The following is a 25991-nucleotide window of genomic DNA, read 5'->3' on the forward strand; positions in this document are numbered from 1 at the left end:
TGTTATCATCCAGAGAGAGAAAGAGAGCAAGAGAAAGCTAAAGGCTATAGTAATCAGCTGGCATGTCTTATTGGACGTATGTTGGGGGGGGGGGTGAATTACTGTCACTTATCTGTGTGCCTCCCTAACACATGGATGCCTTTTGTCTTCATAAGATGAATCTGTTTGGTCAATGGTGGACTGCAGCATGGATAGGGGCACACAGGACTGAAAATGGAAAAGCATAGGCTTCTAACCGGAATGGCTGCAGGAGCCAAAAAGCAAATGGCAAAGGAAACCCAATAGCCTGAAAAGCACAATGATTTGTTCATAGAAGGGCAGGGAACTGAGATAAAAAAGCCTGCTAAGATCAGAAACTCTGGCGTGCACAGTGCCTCATTGTTCAGCTGTCACACTTCCCTTTACTTTATTGCTTTTGTCCAACACCCTATTGTTCAACTTCCTTTTGTCCCCCATTCAGTGTGCTGGCTTTTCATTACCCAGCCAGCCCTGTTGTTTTCATTTCTTTTGTCTGAAGTTCCTGAGAGGAAGGTTTTATTTTCAGCAGTTTGATTAATTCACAGCTTGAGACAGGCTTTGTTTGTTATGTAATTACTGCCCTGTGCTTTTCCAGAACTCCAAGTGGCAATGATGGTGGCACTTGGCCAGTTATGATGGCTGCTTTTGCCCCCTAAACCTTTGTGCTTCTGCTGTTTTGTCTTTCTAGAACTAGAAAATTATTGTGTGGCTGCACAATAGTGCTTTGCTTCTGAGGGGTACAGAGCAAGATTTTCTTGCCTTGGTGCAGGAAAAATATTGCATGTCTGTTGCTCTGCATAAAATATGTATGGGGTATTTGACTTCGCACTTGATTTAATAAATGGCTGTTATGAAGAGGTGGCTTCTTATAAAAGATAAGTCTCTTTCCAGAACAAAGCCGAATCTGGAATTGAGGTATAAATGGGAAATCACATATTTGAGGCTTTCTAAATGCATCCCAAAAGTTAAGTGTCTGGATAGTATCCTATATAGGAACACAGATTACTTTGTTACAAACTTCGCTAATGGAAGGCTGTTTTATGTTCTTTGAAATTCTAATTATTATTTCAACCTGTGCAGCAAGTGTGGTGTGAGAGCTTGCATAGGTTACTGATGAATGTATTGGGCTAGAACTGGGGAAACCCAAATTTAAATGGACCTTCAGCCATGAAAGTTCATTGGATGATCCTGGGGCAGTCATTATTTCTGATCCCAAATTACTAATTTCTTGTGTTTTGTAGAGAAGTTAAAGGAATCTGGAGGTAAGACAGAAGATAGATTTAATTAGTAAGCAGATGTATAATTTAGCATATTCATGCTCTATGCAAATTGGAGTCCTGTTCTGTTGATGTCTAAATAGATTCAATGGAAGTAACAGCCATCTGATTATTTCTGAGCCTGCCTGAAACCTTGTTATGGTTGGATTCACATTTGGAACACTGGTCTTTCTTTAAAGTGAGTGAAGTTTATGGCCCTTCTTTTCTTACACATTTTCATAATCTTTTTATTTTGTTTCCCTTGTCGTCCAGGATGTCCATGAGGAGCCTTGTCTCTCCTCAGCTGGAGCTTAATGGAGCTGGGAATATGGTGAACTGCAACGTTAAAACAGAAGAAAAGAACGAGAGCCACTACAAGTTGACTCAGGGGGAGGCTCCTTGCACATCACCTGTCTCCAACAGCCCCAATAAATCACCCTTGCCACTGGGTGACTTTGTTGATCCCCTAATTTTCCCACAGGTGGGCCATCTTGTCTCAGGCACGTGTGTACATGAAGCATACCTTGTCACTCCCAAGGGACCCAGTCACTTTTAATTTAGGGAAGTGAAGCACTTTGAGGAGAAAAAGGGTGGGGGGTGAGAGAGAGAAAGAAAGAAAGAAAGAATGAGAGAGAGAAAGAGAGAAACCTCAGTAATCTCCTCAACTGTTAAATCAGCTCTCTAAGTCACCAGCCAGGTCTGCAGCTCCTTTGCTACACTCTAGAGGTTGTTTGGACAAACCCTGCTTGAAAGTAAGACTGAAGATAAGCATATCTGTTATCCTTCCCTTTTTAATTTCCTGCAGGGTGCTGGTGATTGACAGTGGCTCACTATCTTTCAGGAATCTGTACCTCCAGTGGACAAGGCATTAGATTCCAGGAACCCTGTGCTCGAGCCTGCCGTTAGCCACCAGGAAAAATTGGATTTCAATAAAAATCTAAGAGAAGGTAGGAAGGACATTCTACAGACATGATATTTCTCCCACACAAGAGGTTTCCAGACCAAAAACCATACACATCCATTTACAGATTGTTTTCTTTTGGGCTTTTCTTCTTTTACTTGCTGGGAAGAGACATAATTGTGTAGTAGAGTACTTGCTTTGAGATCATGAGGCCCATGATATTCAGACTCTGGCAGTGTTGTGGAGCTGGGCTGGTGGGAGGGGTGAGAATGAAATGTCTTTTTTATTTATAAAGGCAATGACATCATCTGGCAACAATCATGGGTTTCCCTATTCCCTCTGAATTTAGCTGCAATCCTCATACTAAGAGAGGGGGAGCTGGGAGACATTCCCAAGAAGAATATATTGTTGTGAGCAATTCCTGTTATAATGCAAAGTATGTTGGGGGTGGCTTGATCTTGAATAGTCAATTAAGTCCTACTGAGATTCAAAAGGTCTGCTCCTGGTGCTGAAGAAAACTATTAAAACTGGACACAGTTTTTTGTACAATATCTTTTGCCAGATCTTTATACTGTCAGCTGTACATTTAAAAGGAGGGTTGTTTTTTGTTTTTTGCTTTAACCTGATACAGACATGTACACACTTCTGGGGTCAGCACAGTTCTTTGCATTTTGAAGTTTTCTTTTGTAGGTGAGGCTAAAAGGACTTCACAATGAGCAGTGACATTAAAAAAAATTTAAACTATTGCAACACTGGCCCATGATATAGCCAGTTAAAATCCTCCAATTGCAAAATTAAGCAATGTTGTACAAATAGGATGTATAGTGTTACATTAGGCAGAGAACTAGCCTGCCAAAAAGAAATGTAGTTCCTAATACACCTTTATAAATTTTTATTCTTGGAGTGGATTCTTGGTTGCTGCTTATGAAAATAGCTACATTGAAACATGTGATAATTTTTAAATGATTATTTTTGCAAAATAGCTACCTTGAAAAATGTGTAATATTTTTAAATGATTATGTTTGCTCAATCCCATTAGATTAGAAGTAACTATAATGTTATAAATTAAATAACACTAGATTTACAGGAGTCAGGGGAATGTATGTGCCGTCCCAGTTTTTGCATTCAGAAGCTTAATTTAGTTAATCAGATGCTTAATTAAAGCCACCAATTTCCTTGATTATCTTGGTCGGTCCTTGTAGTATTATCCACCACCAGCCAACCTAGTCTTCATTTCTATTATTATGCATTATGATATTTAAAAAAAAATATTATATTTCTCAATTGCAAACCTACTTATTGGGGCTGTCATATTTTCTTACAACAGTGATGCCGACCATTGAGAAGTTACTGTCCAGTGAATGGAAAGAGAGACTTCTGGGGAAAAATCCTATGGAATCCAAAGAGGTAAAAGGTGAGCAAGAGGTTTAGCTCAATTGTGAATGTGTTAATGCCCAGAACAGAGAAAACTAACCCAATTAGAATTTAAAACCCTTCTTTTTTCTACTTTATTTAAGCTAAATTCAAAGCCAAGACATTTTTAAATTCATACCATCAGAATTCAGAGAATTCTGAATTTACTAAAGGATAAAAAACAGTTCAATCCAAGAAGTGGTTTCCCATTATTAGATTATGATATTATTATAATTTCCCCCAACTTTGTACTCTCCAGGCATATCCCTACATTCTGATCCAGCGTGCTAGTTAGAATTTAGGAGTTGTATTCTAAAGTATCTGCCAGGCACCAGGATGAGAAAGGCTGAACTAGTCACATAACCACATTGAGAATTCATCTTTTTAACAAATTGATACACAATTCTGTGCATCTTTGAGTACAATTATCTGTCAATAAAAACTAAAAAAATAAACTGGTTTGGATCCTGTAGATCTACAGCATCTTATATCTACACAAGCACCTCTTTCTTTACGCTCTCCAGGATCTGGATTTCCAAATGTAAAGTGCATGTTGCATGACTTTTTATGTCAGACCTAAGGCTTGGCAAAGCAGGTCTCCCCTGTTTTCCTTTGTTCTCAAAGGAAATCCCCTAGATTTTTTAATACTTGCAGGATAGCCACTAAGAGGACAACCTTAATGTTTCAGAATGAAATTTCACTACTTCCCTCCCTCACTATTAATCTCTTCTCTATTTCTTTTGCTTGATCCAGGAACCCAAGAAAGCTTGGCAGAGAAAGAATTACAGCTGCTGGTCATGATTAACCAGCTGTCTATCCTGAGGGACCAGCTGCTGACAGCCCATTCAGAGCAGAAGAACATGGCCGCTATGTTGTTTGAGAAGCAGCAACAACAGATGGAGCTGGCCAGGCAACAGCAAGAACAGGTAGGTAATAAAACACTACTTTGTGGCTATATTTATGCTTCTTAGCCTTTGAGATTTGTCTTCAGAAGGTTTCCTGATTGGCACTTGAAATTGTATAGAATATAATACAGCTAAATAAGTTAATAGGTCTGTATCTAACTCAAATCAGCCTGAAAAAGCAAATGGTTTAGAAATAGAACATATAGAACAAATATTTATATCAGGGAAGAGTCCCTTGGGAGTTGGGCGGCATAGAAATGCGACGAAATAGATAAATAAATAAACCTGTGGCCATTTTTGTGGGCCTTAGAATCTTCTCAGATAATATTGTTCATTTTTAGTAGCAAATGATAATTTTATGACATGATTTTTTCATAATATGAAACAGGAATTTTTCTAGTTTAATATTCCTGCTTTGCTCAATTTCCCACCCCACAACTCCAAAAAATCAAGGGCTGAAAACTAATGTCCCACCTTCTCTGTAGCTCTTGAAGGCCCCCCCCCCAATTAAATATAGCGTAGCCTCTAGCCGCAAAAGTTAAAGACATAAAAAATACCAATTGTGTATTGTAGTATGTCAATAAGCAACAGGCTGTAGAGCAGGGGTGGAATGCTACTGGTTCACTCCTGTTCAGGCGAACCGGTAGTGATAAAAACTACTGGTTCGGGCGAGCGCAGCACAGCTGTGATTGTTGGAACCTTTTTGTTACTTTTTAAAGCATTTTTTTATTACCGGTTCAGGTGAATAGGTAGTAAAAAATGCTTTAAAAAGTTTAAAAAAAATTAAAAAAAGAAAAAAAAAGGCTACACCCACCCAGTCACGCCCACCAAGCCACGCCCACAGAACCGGTAGCAAAAAAAAAAAAGCATTTCACCACTGGTGTAGAGTCTACATAAATAGGATATTATAAAATCCTAAATATGCATATTCAGAGTGAAAGCTGCAGGGATGTTCCGTAAATTGAACAAGTTTTTAATGCTCATAAAATGTTTTGCTGTCTTATTGTGTAGAAATAACAGAGAGAAATGGATAGGGCTGTTGCTCCAGTTACAATTTCTTTTAACAGATGAAAGCAAGCAATAATTTTAAATATATCCACAAAGCTTAAGGTTTAGGATGAGGCTAATATTAGGATGCTGCCTGAGACATCAAACTTTCTTTAAAGTTATTCACTGTTGGTATTTTCAAGCCAAATTGTGATGTAACCTGCACAATGTTTTACTTCACTGCACTCCGATAACTTGTATGTCTGGGTACTAATAGATCAAATATGTGCTTATTCACCTTCTTACAGCTATTCAGTATGGTAATCTCATCACTGGAATTCTATGTAATAATGATGGAGAAATAGATGAGAAATCTAAATGGGAAATATGTTATTCCTTCACCAGTGTCTTGCTTTTCCAAACAACACTTGTTATCACTTGCATCCGTGCATTCAGGTTCTGCTTACATGAGCTGTTCTTGTTTTTGCCACATGGATTGTGGCTTTCCCTTTATTTTATAGAAGTGAACATTGTGCCCAAGTGGCCCTAAGGTATGTAGTTCAGTTAGTATGGATCTTGGTTCCACCTCATCTTTCCTACTTGTAGATTGCCAAGCAACAACAACAACTTATCCAGCAACAACACAAGATCAATTTGCTGCAGCAGCAGATCCAGGTATAATGTTATTCATTTTCTTTGGGGAATAGGACTGAAGTGTGGCTTAATTGAAGGCATTCACCTAAAAATTGGAAGACAAAAGATTTAGTGCCAAGACAAGAGTAATAGTGCCACATGCAGATTGTTTCCCCCTTAGATGTACAGAAATTAACATAGAAGCAATTGCTATCTTGATAATGATGAATTAAATGTAGCTTTTCAAAATGTAAGAGGTTGAGATCCACAGTGCCTTACTGTGAAGCATGTGCCGGTGAAATCATTGGAATTTAGTTCAGATTAAATGTGATTGGACTTGAAGCCTTGATATGGGAGTAAAGGGCCAATCCTGTCCTCCTTCAATTCATATTCCCACCCACCCCCCTTTCACTTTTAGCAAAGAAATACATACTAAGAATGTTTTTCAAGTTGATGAAAAACTTCCGTATTCCTTCCACTGCAGTATGAATAATACAAGTTTTGCATTTCCTTAAATATGTTTACATGTACCTAACATTTGATACTGTAATATTGGTATGAAGTGAGAAAGTGATATACATCTCTGTTACTGACTCTAGTGGATATGAAAAATGGCTGTTTGGACAAATAGCATTGTTACAATTTCATATGCTCTATATCTATTTCTGTGTCCACCACTTCCCTTACTCTTTTCAGCAGGTCAATATGCCCTATGTAATGATTCCAGCCTTTCCTCCCAACCACCACCCTCTTCCTGTCACTCCAGATTCTCAGATGGCACTTCCTATTCAGCCAATTCCGTGTAAGCCAGGTATGAAAAGGCCAAGAAAAGTGGAATTCTGATTAATATGATGGATTTCCCAAGGCTTTTATACAGTGGACTTGGGATGGGAAGAGAGAGCATTCACAATTAGTTGCAGCCATTGAAAACCATGAGACTACATGAATCTATGTTGAATCAATTCTATAATGTTTCAGTCAATAAAAATGGAGTCAGAATACTGTATTTAATGGTTAAAACTGATCCCCCCCCCCTCAACACACAAACCTTACCTTTCAATATTGATAGGGCCTTTCCACGTATCTTGGAAATGAAAGATAGAGTGAAAAATACTGCAAAATGGGCTTTTCTTCTAAGGTTTATTAACATGGATTTGTAAGAAAATCAAGGTAGACAATCTGCAAATGTAATAGCTGGAATTTGGTTACATAATACAGAACCAGCATGATTGTTTCAAACAGCTTCGTCTCCTAAAGTATTGCCGAATGTTCAATCATGCAGGTTTTAACATCCCCCTTTCAGCAGTTCTCAAGGGTAAATAGAAGAATACTCTGTTCAGTGAAAAATACTCTGCCACTGTGTAGCAGGCATAAAAGAAACATCGGCTTGTGCTTTTCTCTACTGCTCCTTCTATAGGAGCATCCGTAACCCTATGGTAGAAGGGCTTTGGATTCTTTTGACATACTGTAAGCTCTTTGTGGCAATAGCACCATTCTCACTGGCCAAGTAGAAATAGAGTAGTATGGAGATCATGTTAAAGAAGAAACAGACGCCATTAAGTATGTGGCAACTTTATACTGAGAGGAAACAGGTCATGAAAAAGAAACTCAAGATAATCCTGGCTTGGTTCAATCGGGTATAAAAAGGGGCAGAAGGAACCTGTTGTAGGCTTTGTTGTGTGTTATTATTGTGTTTTCCCGAAAATAAGACCCTGTCTTATATTTTTTTGAACCTTGAAATAAGCGCTTGGCCTTATTGCCATGCGCTCAAAAGCCCGATTGGACTTATTATCAGGGGATGTCTTATTTTGGGGGAAACAGAGTATACAACAATAAAGTTCCACCTAGATTGAAGAGTGATGGACAGAAATCAGTGGTCTTTCCTTTCATTAGTGTGTGTTAAAATCAATATAAAATAATATTTCTATTTTGTTATTATAACATGAAATAATGTACAGTAATGAATTTTGATACCGTCCTGTTATTTTTTCTTTTTGCCTATTGTTCAGTCGTGTCTAGTTCTCAGAAAACTGCCTGGACAAGTCCCGCAGTTTTCTTGACAAGGTTTTTCAGAAATGGTTTGCCATTGCCTTCTTTCTAGGGTTGAGAGACAGCGACTAGTCCAAGGTCAACCACCTGGCTTTATGCTTAAGGCAGACTAGAACTCACAACTTCCCAGTTTTCTAAGCTGATACCTTAACCACTACACTAAATTTACTCTTACCCACTATACCATATGACATATAATATTATTGTACTGTTTTGTATTGTATTTCACTGCAAGATAGAATATAATTATAATAAAGCTGAGTTAAATTTGGTTATACCTGGTCTTACCGTAGTAGTTGCATTTAGATCCCTTTTAATCTAGTATTAAAAGTCAGCTATCACTAAATTAAATCCCTCTCAGTCTAATAGTCTTAATTCCATAGAACTAAGAACAGTTCACTACTTTATTAAATTGATGACTGGTGCCCCCAAACCCGTTGCTGTAATGTACAAACAGGACATGTTTTTACATGTTTGGGGACAGATGCACAAATTTGGCCTCTTTACTTTATTCCAGGTTGAGTTTCACTGTACTTACAGCAGATTCCCTCTTGATTCACTGTTGACATAATAAGGATCTCAGTTTATGTTTAACATTGTACACAATCTCCAATTCTTCTGTTTCTTTACAATCTACAGTGGAATATCCTATGCAGCTGCTTCATAGCCCCTCTCCTTCAGCACTGAAGAGACCTGCAAGCTCAGGCCACCTACAGATCCAGGTAAAACCTCTTAATTGTCTTTTTCCTTAGGTCTCCAAATCTTGTAGAAAAATGTTTCTATCTTCCTTCTCTATTTTGTTTTCAGGAATCTTCACAGCCATTGAACTTAACAGCAAAGTCTAAAGGCTCTGAACCCCCCAATGCCTCCAGCACACCTAATTTAAAGATTAACAGCAGTCAGTCCCTCAGTGGTGTTTCTCGAGAGTTGCAGACCAGCCCTCCCAGCCTTCCTTTGGGTAGGTCTGTTCCTCTGATTTAGAGTTGGAAAAGAAATGCATATTTGATTGACTTCTCGTTGTAAACTTGTTACGAAATACCTGTGCTTTATTAGCATACGCTCTTGATTTTTCTTTGGGGAAGAATTCTTGACATCCCTAGATTAGGAAGGAATGAATACGGCTTTCCTCAAGATTCCTTTTGGGATTTTATCTTGTGAATTCACCAGCGCTGAAGGAAGAAGAGAAACTGCCAATTCAGAGGAAGAAGCATGTACTGTGCATGTAAAATATTTTGTCCTCAACATCTCCAAATATGTCTGGGAAAACTTGGAGAGTTTCTACAAATCAAGAGAGACAAATTTGATGTAGATCAACCACGAATCTTTCATGTTGCAGGAGTGCTCATATATCCAAATCAAGATATCTAATGTGTTAGATCATCTTTTGGGATATCCATGATTTGGAAATATTTGCAATTTATAAAGTTCAAGGCTCCTAGATTTAATATGAAGTTAGCAGATACTTAGAATACTCTAATCACTCCAAATGAGAACATAAGTTTATTGCACTCTTGAAGAGAAGCGTAAATCTAGTCTGAAGTTTAATGTGGTGCAGAATTTGTAGAGACATTGTAGCATATTTTTTGTATTTGTTGGAGATGCATATTCTGCTGTTTCATGATAGCTGAAGGCACAAGATAACAAGCACAGCAATTTTGGTCATGCGGAAGAAGGAAAGTCATAATTCTTGAGCCCTCCAGGCTTTTATTAATTAGAATTGAAGTCTTTTTTGTGTTGAAAATCTCATGTCGTCTCCAGATGGAGTGCAGTCAATTACAAAAGTTTCAGGGCTGGAATTATTTTTCTTTCTATTTTCTAACAATGGACAACTGCCAGTAGCCACAGTAGTCTACATCACCTCTGACATTCAGGAAAAACCTCCTTGCAGATTTCACATGCCAGTAATGTAAGTAGAAGTTCACATAGGACTCATGTATCATCATCCTAGGAATCACAGGATTGCACCATAAATATTTTTTTTTCTGATGAGACAAAAAAGTAATCACTGATTCTAAAAGAAAATTAACTTGAAGCTAGAGGAAAAAAATTGCTATAGTCAAGGCATGCTTATGGAAAATGCAGGATAGAGCTATTGTAACCAGGCTATAAAATTCTGGGTGATGGCAGCAAACTCAGTGATTTCCTGTAGCTCAGTGGTGTCAAAATGGTGGCCCACGGGCCGGATGCGTCACACGCAGGCCACGCCTTTCCCAGCACCGCGAATGGGAAAAACATCATGAAATGTCGGCAACGTGACTCTGCAAGTTTGACACCCATGCTGTAGTAGCCTTTTGCTGCCATCTAGCGGTTGTCTGGATTTTTGCAGCCTTGATTTGGTAGCCCAAGTGTTATTTCTTTGTTTTAGTAGTTTTCTTTGCACTGGTGATCATCATGAAGATATTAAATATCAGTTGATCACCTGTTGTATTTTTTAAATATCAGGGTTCCTTGGAGAAGGAGATGCTATAACAAAAGCAATACAAGATGCTCAGCAACTTCTGCACAACCAAAGCAGAGCTATAGATGGTTCTCCAAATCATCCATACGTTAAGGTAAGTGATATTGATTTTGTTAAAAAGAAATAATACCTTCTTTGACACAAAGCTTTGAATGAAGATTAGAATTTTGAAGAACGAAAAATATCAAGAATCTAATGAAAGCAGTTCATCAATTTAAAAAAAAACTCTGGCATCTGGGTTTTTGAGAGCCATTGTCTGCGATGTGAATAGTAATGAATGGACCTTTAATAATAATAATAATAATAATAATAATAATAATAATAATAATAATAATAATAATAATAATAATTTTTTTTTTATTTCTATACCGCCCTTCTCCCGAAGGACTCAGGGCGGTGTACAGCCAATTTAAAAACACAGGACACAACAATAATTAAAAATTAAAATAATTAAATATATTTGGCCAATTTAAAACCCCAAAAATTTAAAATACCCCAATTTAAAATTATTATGTTGATAGCCCTGCCTGGCGGAACAACAGGGTCTTCAGTGCGCAGCGAAACACCCGGAGGTCGGAGATCTTATGTATTTCCGGGGGCAGTTCATTCCACAGGGCTGGGGCTCCCACAGAGAAGGCCCTTCCCCTGGGTGTCGCCAGCCGACATAACTTGGCTGATGGCACCCTGAGGAGACCCTCTCTGTGGGAACGAACTGGTCGGTGGGAGGCTATTGGTGGCAGAAGACAGTCTCGAAGGTACCCGGGTCCTATGCCATGGAGCACTTTGAAGGTGGTAACCAACACCTTAAATCGCACCCGGAAGACCACTGGGAAACAGTGCAGCTTGCGCAGGAGGGGTGTCACACGGGCACAACGAGTTGCGCCCATAACCACCCGCGCGGCCGCATTCTGGACCAGTTGGAGCCTCCGAGTGCTCTTCAAGGGAAGCCCCATGTAGAGAGCATTACAATAGTCCATCCGGGAGGTGACAAGGGCATGAGTGACCGTGCGCAAGGCGTCCCGGTCCAGAAAGGGCTGCAACTGGCGGATCAGGCGAACCTGATAAAAGGCCCCCCCTGGCCACGGCCGTCATATGCTCTTCTAAAGACAGCCGTGCATCCAGGAGGACACCCAGATTGCGAGCCCTCTCTGTGGGGGGAAAGATTCACCCCCAATAGTCAGTGATGGCACCTGCTGACTATATCGGGACGCCGGCAGCCACAGCCACTCGGTCTTGGACGGGTTGAGTCTGAGCCTGTTCCTCCCCATCCAGACCCGCATGGCCTCCAGGCAGCGAGACATCACATCAAGGGCATCGTTGGGGTGGTCTGGGGTGGAGATGTACAGCTGAGTATCATCAGCGTACAGATGACACTTCACCCCAAAACCACGGATGATCTCACCCAGCGGCTTCACATAAATGTTGAACAGAAGAGGCGAGAGGACCTTGTGGCACTCCCCATGCGAGACACCTCGAGGTCGACCTCTGCCCCCCTGCCAACACGAACTGCGAGCGGTCGGAGAGGAAGGAGAACCACCGCAGAACGGTGCCCCCTATTCCTAACCCTCTCAACCGCTGCAGCATGATACCATGGTCGATGGTATCAAAAGCCGCTGAGAGATCTAATAGGACTAGGACAGAGGAGCAACCCCTGTCCCGAGCCCTCCAGAGATCATCCACCAACGCGACCAATGCCGTTTCTGTGCTGTGCCCCTGCCTGAAGCCCGACTTGTACGGGTCTAGATAGATAGCTTCATCCAGGTGCCCAGGCAGTTGTCGTGCCACCACACTCTCAACAACCTTCGCCACAAAACGAATGTTGGAGACCGGACGGTAGTTAGCTAATTCAGCCGGGTCCAGGGAAGGCTTCTTGAGGAGGGGCCTCACCACCGCCTCTTTCAAGGTGGCGGGAAAGGCACCCTCACTCAGAGAAGCAGTTATAATCCCCTGGAGCCAGCCTCGTGTAACCTCCCGGGAGGCCAGTACCAACCAGGAGGGTAATACCTGCCAGGTCCGCACACCCCTCCAAAATAAGATCACAAATGAGGGGGGCTTTATTAACAACCGACCTGGCATTACACAACATCAGCCGCGGACCCTGGGCCTGAAACTCTGCACAACCCAGGCCACGAGTCGCACATTGGGGGCCGGAGTGCGCAATTGCTCGTAAACAGCGTGTGCGCACCCCCGACACATGATATGGCCCCCTGCGCCCATCATACCTGCCCCTCCCACTCATTATTTCAATTTCATTGCCCTTCCTGTTGCCCCCCTGTTCCCCGGATAAATTTCCTTTCCCGACCCCTCTGCAGCAACCAATCAACTATCGCCCCGCTCAGTAGCTATCTGGACCCCCCCAGGTCCACTTTTACAACCCCCTCCCTTCCTCCCAGGTCTCCTTAAAATTTTCATTAAAAATTTAAATAAAAACCCCCTCAACCCCCTCTTCGCTGCATGCCATCTCTCGGGATTCCAAAATCTGTCATCAAGATAGGCCCTCGATAACATGGAGGGCCAGGCCTGCGAGAGGGGGGAGTCTCGCAGCGCGAAGAGCTCAGCCGGTGAATACATCCTATAGTCTGTCTGGGGAAGATGAACGAGTCCAAGGATTCAATGGTGCTGATTAAAAAAGGTCCAGGAGAAAAAGTTCACCATTCCGGCACGGGTCAACCGGACTCCACTGTCCTCTCACTACAGTGGAGAGGAGTCTCAGGCCGCTGCCCCGGGAAAGCAATGACCAAGCCACCCTCTTCACGGCGGCTGGTAATAGCAGATCTTCTTCGGTGACAGCTGCAACAAAGTGACTCCCTCAGTGCCCATGCCCAGGTTTAAACATCTCCTGACAGCAAGGTAGTACAGATGACAATAGTACTGATGGTATAGCCGGAGGCGGGGGTCAGCTGTGGTTATTTTAAGGGGCAATGAGTCCAAATGCGGAAAGGATCCAGTCCGGATGATAATGATCCCAACCAATGTCCACAACTGGGCCGCGGTGGGAAAAGGGGGAAGGGGGGAGGGGGAGATGGACCCCTGTAAAAAAATTCAGTTCAGGATTTTCTAAAAAATGAGCTAATTGGACATGGTTTATATTAGGGTAGCATTTCAGACAATGTAATAATTGGATAAAATGTATAAGTTCCTAATTCTTATTCAATACATCCCTGACCAGGGGTGAAATCTAAAATTTGTTACTACCAGTTCTGTGGGCATGGCTTGATGGGGGAGGGTAATGTGACTGGGTGGGCGTGGCCAACTTTTTTTTTTTTTACTTTTAAAAGCATTTTTTTCTACAACCTTAAGAGTTTGCAGAAAAAAATGCTTTTAGAAGCCTCTGATGATCAGCCAACTCAGCTGGGATTGCCAGAGGCTTTTAAAGCCATTTTTTTTTCTACAACTTCTTCGGCTTTTAAAAGTAAAAAGAACTCCATATTCCGACATTTTAAGTCTAAACTTAAAGTTCATAAAATACTTGTTCTATTACAATACTCCATAAAGCTATTCAAAAGTCATTTTATTCCTTAGACTTCTGTTTTAAGGTATTATTTATAAAAGCTTTCCAGAATGTTTGCTGAATTGTTCCTTTTTCTTGTTGAAACATTTTTTTCTGTAATTATAAAATACCTTATTTCCAAGATTCTTTTTGTTCAGATAATGTTACCCGTAGTCTTTCTTTTATCATTCCCTGTCCAGAAGATTTGGACTATACAGGCCCTATTTTAGGAAATCATATAAGGCCATTTTCTTTTGATAATTTAATATATAGCAAAATTTATTTTAAAAATCTAGGTTTAAGGTGGTTAAGTGCTTCTATAAATACGTAATTGGTACAAGTAGTCCTCAACTTACCACAATTAGCCCAATATTACAAAGTGAGACAGTTATTAAGTGAGTTTGCCCCATTTAATGATTTTTCTTGCCACAGTTGTTAAGTGAATCACTGCAGGTGTTAAGTTGGTAACAGTTGTAGAGTGAATCTGGCTTCCCCATTGACTTTGCTTATCAGAAGTGCTCAAAAGGTGATCACAGAATACAGGAAACAGAATACTTTTTAACTTGGGAATTATTTTATTAATGGTTGGAAAATAGAAGAAGAAATTTAGAATTCAGGAGGACATGAAAATAAAAATGAAGTAAATGTGTAATTAAATAATGAATATTGAATAATGAGGATAAGTAAACATTATGATTAATAGACCTGGACGATAATGGTTACAAATGTAATGGTTATATTATGTTTATAATGCTTGATATTAACTAATTATAGACAAAACCGAACAGAGCGTTTAATTAAATAACAAAAAATGTTTAATAAGGATATGTGAAGATTATGGTGAATAGATTTTGAGAATAATGGTTACAGCTATTGTGTTTATAAGATTTATTATTTGTATTTAAAAGAGATTGTACCCGGTTAGTATACTGGGTACTGACACAGTGTACTGTGTTCTGTCAGTACACAGTACACTGCCATTGTGGATATGGAAATTTTATATATAACAAAGAAAATTGCATAATAAATAATAATAATAAAAAAGTGATCACATGACCCCAGTTGCCAAGTGGAATTTTGATCACATTACCATGGGGATGCAGCAGTGTTCATTCAGTATGGAAAACAGTCATAAGTCACTTTTTTGGTGCCATTATAACTTTGAACAGTCACTAACGAATGATTGTAATTCAAAGACTTCCTGTAGTAAGTTTTAATGTTGCTTACCTTGGTAAGATGCAGAAAACCCTGTATTTTCAGGATCATAGCAATTTGGATTCTTCACCTGGAAAAGAACAGATGGACGAGTCGTCTCTTCACAGACTGGATGAGTCTCTACTAACATGTGAAGGAGATGGTAATGACATTTTTTTCTTTTTCTCACAACTTTCACCAATGTTGAATTTTGAAGAGAAAATCTAAGCAAGATTCCTTTAATAAATGAAAACTGTAGTTGAGTAGCTGAGTTAGGATTTTTTTAATGGTGCCAAAACCTCACGACTGGTCTAAATTTGATAGGTAATCAGCTTTTGTATACAGCAGACGTGACAACTCTACTATGTATGACCCCCATTTGCAATTTCCAGAATTCACAAACTCCCACAAGTCTGGTCAGTTTAATGAACTGTTTTTTGGTCCTTTCTTGGCAGGCTCACGACATTTCCCTGAATCCAGGAACAACAATCACATAAAGCGCCCCATGAATGCTTTTATGGTGTGGGCCAAGGATGAAAGACGTAAAATTTTGCAAGCTTTCCCAGACATGCACAATTCAAGCATCAGTAAGATTCTAGGTAAATGTGTAAATGTGTAAATTGGTTCTTTTTTCTAATGTCTTTTAATATTTCTGTGAAACATATTGCCCCTTGTAATTACTGGCAATTTCCAAAAGTTTAATAGTGGGTGATGTGCTTTAGTAGAGGGACCAAGCACAGTTCTCTTGCTTTGTCTATCATGATAGCCTGATTCTTCAGATTCTATACCTGCAAAACAGATGTTGAATGTAGGTTTTTAAAAAAATTAAGCTCACAACAAAGAGGAAGCCAAGACTAACCTTTTCTCAGGGTGCTATTTATACAGTTGTGGTTGTGGACCTTTTTTTAATGATATGAACCTCAGACTAAAGAGAAAGCTAGACAAGGTCTTAGTCACAAAGTTAAATTCATTGCTTGCCCCAAAATTCAAATAGCAACTTAAACAGAGCTCCTTTGCTCAGTAGAGAGGCCTTTTTTCCCTACCAGAATGAGCTGCAAACCTATTTTGTATCTTGTTGTTTAGAGTTTTTGTTAGTCATTAGGGGAAAAGGGGAAAAAGCTTCCTGTCTAGGAATGGGATGTCAAGCTTAGATTCTTTGCTCTGGGCTAGTAGGAAGTTCTTTATTAATATCAGTTCAAGGATTTAGTGTATGAGAACCTGGAATTTACAAGAATTTTTTAAATAGAGAATAGTCTTTCCTCTAATCACTATGCCTAGATTATGCCTGAGTTCTGAAATGCACAATTTTGCAACAGGGGTTATTATTTACTTCAGGGTTTGGTCATAACTAGAGGTGTAAATTTGATAGAATCTGCAAACATACCTCATAATTTTCCCTAAACTTCAGAATTATCTTCAGAATTTATGATAACTAGGAAGAAAGGATGATTCGTTGCAAAATAGGCCCATGTGATAAAGACGTAAGATGTATCTAAGGCCACAAAGAAGATGGAAATTAAATGAAAGAATAGTTAAATTCAGAGATCATACTAAATCAAACTTTGTTGAATGTGCCAAAATGGGCCTGTTTACAAATAACATTAAATATCCTTTGGAATTGTAACTATCCAGTCAACTAAACATCACTTAATTTCAATTTGGTTCTGTACATTCTGTAATAAAGTATGGTTAGGCAGGGCTTTTATGTAGTGACCAAAGCAATTCAAGTTACTTTATGAGTGATTGCCTTGTAGTTACTATGCACAGAAAATCCGGTAATGTGGTAGTTATCCCCTTAGCAACCTTAGCAAGTACAGTCCAAAACAGCAGCAGCAACAGCAACAATTAAATAACTTGTCAAATATGTTACGGTATTTGCTCCACAAATATATGATCATGTTTTGCAAGCAAATGAAATGTATCAGGTTTTACAACCATGGTACCTGTAGACTGGTTTCAGAAGGCACTACTGTTATTGTTGCTATTATTTATCAAATTTAGAACTGCCCATCTCCCTCATAGAGGGACTCTAGGCAATATACAAGTAAAATATTAAAACATAAAAGCTGTATATAAAAAATTTAAATAAGAGACAAGATAGTTAAAATTCAACATTAAAAGTTAATTAAAAGGCAGAAGGAGAGCCTTCAGGGTACTACCAGCCCCATGACTGCATGTTCTCCCATGACCCCAAGTGAGACAGCAGAACCATTTTCGAAAGACCAGGAGAATGGGGACCTACCTCACCTTTGGGGGGAGGAATGTTCCATAGAGTGGGAGCAATGATTATTATTGATCATTGGTAATATCAACATCGTCAGATCACATAGCCTGACTCAGAGCAGGCTAATAAGCTGTTTTGGGCAAGAAATGATCTACATATCTACATATTTATGGTTGAATAGTCAATAAAGAAGGGAATACATCCTTGTTCATGCATAAAATAAGCTCTACTAAATAATATTCCCAACAGAAGAATGAATTCAAATCCTATCTCACAGGGCAATATTATTGTATGTACTGCTGTTGCACGAAACAGTAATATGTTATCAGATTGATCAAGGGGAATAATATTCAGAGATGTCAGTTGTAATAAACACAAGTCTCTGAAGAAATTGATTTTGAGAACAAATCAGAACTTTGGAATAAAATATGCTTTGAAAAGTATTTCAGTAAGTATATTTTGAAAAGTTAATTCAGACTAGGCTACATTTGGAATTTTGAGAGCATGTTGCAGGAACGCTCACAAAAAGGTGGGACCAAAGAGATCCTCCCAAAAAATTTCTGTCATGGGGGACACAGCTAATATGAGATTTACCAGAAGAAAAGTGACTTCCCAAAATTACTTCCAGAATCACTACCAGCTAACTCATTTTGGGTTTTTTTAGGCAAGTAGTCACATTTCCAAGTAATATGCTAGCATTGAGCTAGTTAGCATTTTTTATTTTCTAGAAGATTGGGCCCTGGAATACTCATGAAAAAAAAATAATAATTAGGGCCTGACATAGTGTTTTGCAGCATGGCAGCTTCTATTTGATCAACTGGATTTTTTTTTTAAAAAAAAATCAAATTTTAAAAACAAAATCAGGATGGCAAATATTGCTTTTAAAGTATGATGGATTAAAACAATATGAAGTAAAACATGTTTAACCTAGCTGCATCATAAACCGAAGATAGTCAACAGTTCTTCTCAATGCTGCTCCTCAATTTTCAGCAGGAAAAGAACAAAGACATAGTGCGGTACTTTACAAGGTGTTCAGAAGCAAGTTTCAATCATTCAGTGGGGCTTTCTCCCTAGTTTTAGAAAGTCTGGGTGATACCAGCTTCCTTGCTTTTTTATATTTTTCCATGCTCCCTGTGTGACCCAGGTAGAAGATGATAATTTAATACTTATTACAGCTTTACATTCTGCCATTGCTAAATAAAAATAATCTTTCCTTGTGGTAGGGGTTTGTCACTCAGAGTTCCTCTTCTTACCACATGAGCTAATATTTAACTGTAGTCCCTGAGAGTCAGCATAGACTGGTTAGTTATTTAGAGAGATTGGTGTGGTTTCTGAAGAACATGCTACTAGGAATGGACTTGTAATGTTTCAGTAGAGGTTTGTGGGTTACACTCTGCGTCCTTAATTAGAACTCGGGTATTGAGGTTAAAATAAACTTTCAGATACTACAATATTGGGATCTGATCTGGTGCTTCCTATGCACCTCATCAGCTTAAACCATTGAAAAGTTTTAAGTATTACAATGACCACAGTGATGGATTCACAGTTAGAAGCTTAAACATTTCTTTCTGTAGGGGAATGTATTTTGAGTAGTAGGAAATTGTGTCCCAATAGCAAATGTCTTGGTGGTTTTATCTGTTTCTCAGGCACAATTAGATGATGTATGAATTTGTTTTGTGTTTGTATTTCTAATATATAATGAATAATAACATTGTACTCAGAAGATAAAGCAAAATAAGATGATAGAATGTACTGAGCCAGTAAGTACAGGTAGTCCTCATAATTGACCACAGAATTATGGATGTAAGTGGTGCCAGTTATTAAGCAAATCATCCTATGACCGACTTTTTAAAATGACTTTTTGTAGTGATCATTAGCAATTGCTATGGTCCTTAAGTGAAGCCATTGTTTAGAATGGATGTTTTTTGCCAGAAACCAGAAGTACTGTATTTTTCGGAGTATAAAACGCACTTTTCCCCCCTCCTAAAAGAGGGTGGAAATGTTGGTGCGTCTTATATACCAAATACAGCCATTTTTGGCCTCCCGAAGCCCCGCCCCGCCTGTCCCAAACGGGCCCATTTTTCGCAAAAACTGAGCAGAGGGTTTGGGAGGCCTGCAGAGTGCTCCTGGGCACTGGGGAGGGCAAAACCCTTTTTTTTTTCACTTATCTCTTTGAAATCTTGGTGTGTCTTACACACCGGTGCATCTTATAGTCCGAAAAATACAGTAAATACCAGTTTCTAGCAAAAAACATAAAAGGTCATGTGACCACACGATAATACAAATAGCTGGAAATTGATTGCTGAGTGCCCCCCCAAGTGCAATCACATGACCATGGGGGGAGGTGAGCTCGGGAACCTCATATCCAGTTGCAAGTATATTTTTTGTCCATTGTAACTTCAAACAGTTACTAATTGGGGATATCCTCCCTTCCCCCCCTCTCTAATTTTAATTAGCAAGGCAAATTTTGTTTTTAAGCTCAGTATTATTTGAATTATGTTGACTCTGAAATATGATAAAATAATTTTACCAGCAATGCTAATACTTACCTTTTCCTATCCGAAATCCTAGGATTTTCTTTGATCTAGAAAATTTGTTTAGGCGTAACTTTTTCTCAAATTCCATCTATAGACTTCTTATTCCCCACATTAACTGCTTGGGTGAAACCTTCCTCATCTCTCCAGCCTCAATTCTTCACAAACTCTCTGGTGGACATGACAGTAAAGGTCACACAACCCAGGGAATTCCTGTCACACAGAAGGCCAGCCTATTTTAGCTGTTCCACCTGTTCCTCATACCTTGGGCTTGAAAGAATTCAAAGAGCCCTATAGGAAGGTGACAGAAAAGGTCAGCAGGACAGAAGAAGTTTAGTTAGAAATAGGTGGTGGCCATGGCTTTGGAGCTTCCCATTTATAAGAGAGAAGCACTAAGGGAAAGAGCTGTACTTCCCTGCCTTTTACGTTCCCATTTACCGGTACTTCATGTCATATAAATTGGCATAAGTCAGTTAATACAATATTTGAGAAATGTGAAAGGTCTCATTAAATAAATGGATTCTCTTGCAGTTTGACAATAGTGCATCTTCACAAATGACACTTTTTCCACATTATGTACTAATAAGATTCCTTTATGTTGATATACAGTTAAATGCTGATTAAATAATTATGTGCACGGGTTAATATGCCTGTGCTTCAGGGGCTAAGCAAGAATTTCATCTTCTCTTATGGCCTTCTGGAGAATAGTTAGAATCTGGCTTTTCTAGAAGGCCATTGATAATCTACATCTAGAGCTGTGTTTTTAAAAACTTGGCAACTTTAAGATGGGTGGACTTCAACATCATGCTTCATGCTGGCTGAGGAATTCTAGGAGTTGAAATCCACCCATTTTAAAGTTGCCAACTTTTGAGACACACTGAACTAGAGGAAAATTTGTGCCATTATTTTTTGTTCTTCTTTACAGTTTATTTTTTACTGCATTATTTTTGGTTTGTTTTTGGTTTTAATTTTGCATACCACCTAGGTGAAGTGGTTCACAAATCTAAAAAATTAATTTTATTCCTAAATAAACAGGACTCATCTGGATACATCTGTGATCCTTGCCTCTGTTTCCATGAATTACACTTTGTGAGAAAACTACTCTGCCTTCTGAAGAAAAAGAAGGGGGAAAAACTGACATTTTGTTTTGAGATATGTTTTCATTTTGAAACTGAGTAATGCCCAGCTTAGTTTTTGTCAAATTGAGGTAGTCCTCGACTTACAACCATTCATTTAGTGACCGTCTGAAGTTGCAACAGCACTGGAAAAAAAAGTGACGTATGACTGTTTTTCCACACTTAAGACCGTTGTAGAATCCTCATGGTCATGTGATCAAAACTGAGATGCTTGGCAACTGGCATGTATTTATGATGGTTGCAGTGTCCAGGGGTCATATGATCACCTTTTGTAACTTTCTGACAAGCAAAGTCAATGGGGAAGCCAGATTCATTTAACAACCGTGTTACTAACTTAACTGCAATGATTCTCCTAACAACTGTGGCAAGAAAGATAGTAAAATGAGGCAAAACGCACTTAAAAATTATCTTGCTTAGCAACAGAAATGTTGGGCCCAATTGTAGTTGTAATTTGAGGGCTACATGTATCTTGTAATCCACAAGACCCAGAACATCCATTAAAACTACATACTATGGCTTACTTAATATCTCAGTTTACATTTCTAGATATGCAACACAGCCAGATGTTTTCTTGAGCTCCTAGTTCCTCTGTGATATGATCGTCCAGATATTCTACAGTACTAGCCTTACTAGTATAGAATTCCCCTACGTTCTTAGACATAAAGGAGTCTGTAGAAATAATTCCTTTTGCCTGAATGGTAATAAAAGATAAATGCAGAGTTGTGTGATAACCTTTAGAACTGCATCTGGTTAAAGAAGCAGTTTACATTAACTCTTCATATAATTTATCTTTCAAAGAGACTGAGCTGTTGCTATAACATCAACCTTGAGGATCCCTCTGATTACAAAAACTGGCAAAACCAAAAGAAAAAAAACATACATGTCTCAAAGCAGGCGGAATGTAGTTCAGAAACAAAGGGGGAAAATAATTCCCCAACCTTTGAAAACTTAGAAAGCCCTGGTAATGTTCCTAGCCAGTTTGCTTCTCCATCCGCTCACTGCAGTTCAAAGAAAAAGTTGTTGCTGCTGTTGTTTGGTTTCTGGTTATCTAAAGGTTGCTCATCCCTGTTTTATGTCTCAAACTCTGTTTTTAAAGATGCCACATTTGTTTTGCATTGGCTATTTCAGGGAAATTATTGTAGACATGGAGGTTTTTCACCTTAATCTACAGTGGTTAACCTTTGTATGTCCCTGTTCTTTTTTCTTCTAAGCCCATTTGTTAGGAAGCAGTATTCTGGTGTAGCATAAGACTGAGAAGGACCGTACAGTAGAGGAAGAATAAAAAAAGGTAACTGAAATCATCCCCTTTCATTGCTCTCTGTTTTTATAGGATCCCGATGGAAATCCATGTCCAATCAGGAGAAGCAGCCCTATTATGAAGAGCAAGCACGGCTGAGTCGCCAGCATCTAGAGAAGTATCCCAATTACAAGTACAAGCCCCGCCCCAAACGCACCTGCATTGTGGAAGGAAAGCGACTTCGTGTTGGCGAGTACAAGGCACTGATGAGGAATCGGCGCCAGGACGCCAGGCAGGGCTACCTGATTGCGTGAGGCTTCCTGTCCCTTTTCTCTGTTCCTCCTGAGCACAGCTTTCTGAGCCAGCAGGTTCCTATGTCTGAAATTCACCTCTTTTAAGGGAACCGCACAGATCATCTTTTGCAAGGCAATAATAGTTTAATAAGGTTCAGGTTCCTGATACATCATTCATTGTGACCTGCAACGTCTTCCTGGGCTTATTTGCTCGGATCTTACAAAGAGCTAACCCAGTTTATGGTCTGTGTGTGTCTTGTAGCCTTGCCGACTGAAGGGATCAAAGGCATGATTAAATATTTTGCTGGATCATATAAGCATGATTAGCATTTAGGTGAAATCAGGCAGTCCTGAAAGCTTAGATGAAGAAGGAAGGAAAGGTCCAGCAGTGTTTGCTTGTAGAAGGTTCCTGGAAGACAGTTGATCTGATCTCATTCCAGGGAGACCAGTATTGTACAAACAAGTAACCAGTGCACTGTTGTTTCTTAGGATTAAGGAACTGGTGGCCCACAAGATACTACTGAACTGCAGTTACCAGTAATCTCAGTTACATGACCAATAATTAGGAATGTTTAGTTCGGTAGTAAAAAAATCACAGCTTCTCTATTCTTGCTTATCTGTTTCCATGTTGGGAAGTGCAGTAATAATGTTATGAATGCAGAGTTGGAGGTGGGGGTGGGGGAGGAACAGAATGTAAGATGGCCTAACTTTTATGATAAATTTAATGTCTTTCCTAGGCCCCAAAGCAGCCAGATGCCACCTTCCTCTTCGGATCTCATGTACCAGCGATCAGTTGGGATTCAGCTGGCTCCACCACTGATGGATCACTACTTGTCCCATGGCATGGAACCAAACATGCCAGTCATAGTGAACACATGTAGTCTGAAGCCAGAGGAAGGGGATGGGGCAGAGGACAGTCATTCAATGCCTGATGGGGAGATGTACCACTACAGTGAAGATGAGGATTCTGAAGGCGAGGAGAAGAGTGATGGTGAGCTAGTGGTACTCACAGACTAATGTCACAAGGAACAAGTATGGAAAATATGGACAAGCCTTTGTCCTCTTTCTAACCTGGAACAATTAATGGCATTGGAAGAAACAAGGAGGAGGGAGCTTGTAAAAGTGGAAACAGACATGGAGCAGAGGAACAATTCTTTATGCCACCATCTGTGATATTGGTAGAGTTTATTTCCCATCCATTTATCTTCTGTGGAAAGGGAGGAATTTTGTCTTTGACCTGCTGAATTTACCCCAAGGAAATTGAATGTGAATTGACTATGACTCTTGTAACAAATCTGGTATTTTTTCTACTAAGGTCAGAACTCCTGCTAAGGATATCCCAAATCTTCACTGAAGTTAAGGGAAAAAGGTATTACAGAGTCACTAAGGGATGAACAATGAGTAGAAATACTGAGCAGCATATTTCAGAATCTATAATCTTTAAATCCATCTTCCTAGCAGCTCAGTATTAAGTGTTATGTTCTCAGAAATGAAAGTTTGACTAGAAAAAGTTTCCTCCTTCCAGTCGCAACTGTGTCTATCTTTTGTGTAGTGTTCAGTTGTATTGGAGTTAGGGGCAAATGCTCTGTGGCTGAGTAGCAATTATCTCTCTTTTTCATTTCCTCTGTGGCTTTTTCTCCTTTCCCCATAAAGCCGATGTAAAAGCTTACTTTACCAATAGCCAAACAGAGACCTCACTTGTTTACAACCTGGCTAGCTGCACCAGCTTTTATTAGCCAGCCAATCACTAGCATTCAACCAACATTTGGGGAGCCTTTTCACTTTCCTGAAATGAAACATCTGGGTGGAACACTTATTCCCCCTTCACTCCGGATTTCAGCTAGTTCTGCCTTTTCCCCCACTCCAATTTCACTTTGTCCTGTGTTTGTTTTGTTCAATTCCCACCGGCCCTGCCAATAAATTCCCATGGAGCCATTTTTAGCTCTGGACTTGAATGAATACCAACCGAGGTCTCGAAGGGCCCTCTTTACCCTTGGCAGCCTTGGCCCAACTTATAAATTAAGCCATGGCCTGTTTCCCTCCTACTCTTGTTTGCTTGCCAACGCATAGGAGGACGCCCTGCAACAATAGAAAGCTGACTTGATGTTTAAGGGATAAAATGTGAAGTTTTTGAGGCAATCTTTCCAAAATTGTTTTCCTACAAGGGTAATAGCTCTTTCATGCCCACCCACTAAAGCACGAAAAGGTGCATAATGGGAATTATAATCCAACATATAGGCACCATGTGAAGGGCACCTTCTTGGAAAAACTATTCTGAAGCCATCTTCTGTGAAGGAAATAGGAATTCTTTTAAATGGATACTTTATTGAATTAGTCTAATGATGCTGTAATACAGGGTAGGAAACCTGTGTCCTAGTTGTTCTGAGCTGCAGTTCATGAGGAAGAAGATGTTATAATTCATCAACTTTCAAGGGGTTTGTCCACTTCCATCATTCTGGTTTATTGAGCCTCTGGTAGGCTTCAGTATATTTGTAAATTCATGTTTTCCCTACATTGAACTCCACACTCATAGTTTGCAGTATAAGTACTTATTTGCTTATCATGCTCAAATCATCCAAGTTGAGTGTATAATGTGTTTGAGTGGCTTCTTTCATCTCCTCCTTACTCTTTATCCTTTAGTGGCATTAGTGAAAGCAGCAGTCTTGCCCTGGTTTAAATTAGCTAAGCCTTCTTGGTTAATGATAACCAGTGGCTACCTTCAGTACATGGAAAGAACAGTGATGAGTCTCATGTATCAATTATGTACATTTGCATTTTTTTTTTACATATTTTGCCCCTGTCCCTTTTAGATAGTCCTTTAAATATTTTTGTACACTTCCATTGGATTTAAATCTCAGCATGGGAATCTTTTATTTTCTACTGTCAGAAATTGTAACATTGCTGAGAAACTAAATTGGGAGTTCTTAAACATGTCATTCTTAATTTTTTGACAAGGTCTCCTTTTTGTGTTAGGGTGACCATGTTGTTAATATAACACACTGATCTCCACAATTTGAGACCAGATATGAGATCATGGAAGAAATTTAGCATTGCCCACATGATTGTATCATGCCCACTGAAAGATGAAGCCTAACAATATGTGCTCATGAAGAGATGGTAAATTACAAGCCTATTTATCACTTATGGCAGAAAAGTAAGGATTGATAATACCATACAGTTTGGAGTCACCCTTAGTCTAATATTACAAAAAGCCAACTAGCATCTCTTTTGTAGTTAGTACAAGTAGATATGGCAAAAGATCA

The 25991-nt window shown here is 39.4% G+C and overlaps 1 protein-coding gene across 1 annotated transcript; it reads left to right on the forward strand.

Moving 5' to 3' along the window:
* Positions 1 to 1548: 1548 nt before the first annotated feature.
* SOX13 (SRY-box transcription factor 13) lies at positions 1549 to 24108 on the forward strand. Its single transcript, XM_070939757.1, has 13 exons — positions 1549 to 1755; positions 2116 to 2221; positions 3503 to 3589; positions 4342 to 4514; positions 6087 to 6155; positions 6810 to 6924; positions 8802 to 8884; positions 8970 to 9120; positions 10605 to 10714; positions 15371 to 15467; positions 15760 to 15903; positions 22529 to 22745; positions 23466 to 24108. The coding sequence occupies exons 1-13, from the start codon at positions 1549 to 1551 to the stop codon at positions 23743 to 23745; spliced, it is 1839 nt and encodes a 612-aa protein (XP_070795858.1). The 3' UTR covers positions 23746 to 24108.
* Positions 24109 to 25991: the final 1883 nt, after the last annotated feature.

Source organism: Pituophis catenifer, unplaced genomic scaffold (genome assembly GCF_029215685.1).
Source record: "Pituophis catenifer annectens isolate HBS135680 unplaced genomic scaffold, rPitCat1.0.hap2 SCAF_3, whole genome shotgun sequence".
In the NCBI taxonomy this organism is placed as follows: domain Eukaryota; kingdom Metazoa; phylum Chordata; class Lepidosauria; order Squamata; family Colubridae; genus Pituophis; species Pituophis catenifer.

Coding starts and splice junctions, on each gene's coding strand:
- SOX13 (XM_070939757.1), top strand. CDS start 1,549: ATGTCCATGAGGAGCCTTGTCTCTCCTCAGCTGGAGCTTAATGGAGCT. Junction 6,925..8,801: donor GCCAATTCCGTGTAAGCCAG/GTATGAAAAGGC, acceptor TACAATCTACAG/TGGAATATCCTATGCAGCTG. Junction 15,468..15,759: donor ACTAACATGTGAAGGAGATG/GTAATGACATTT, acceptor CTTTCTTGGCAG/GCTCACGACATTTCCCTGAA.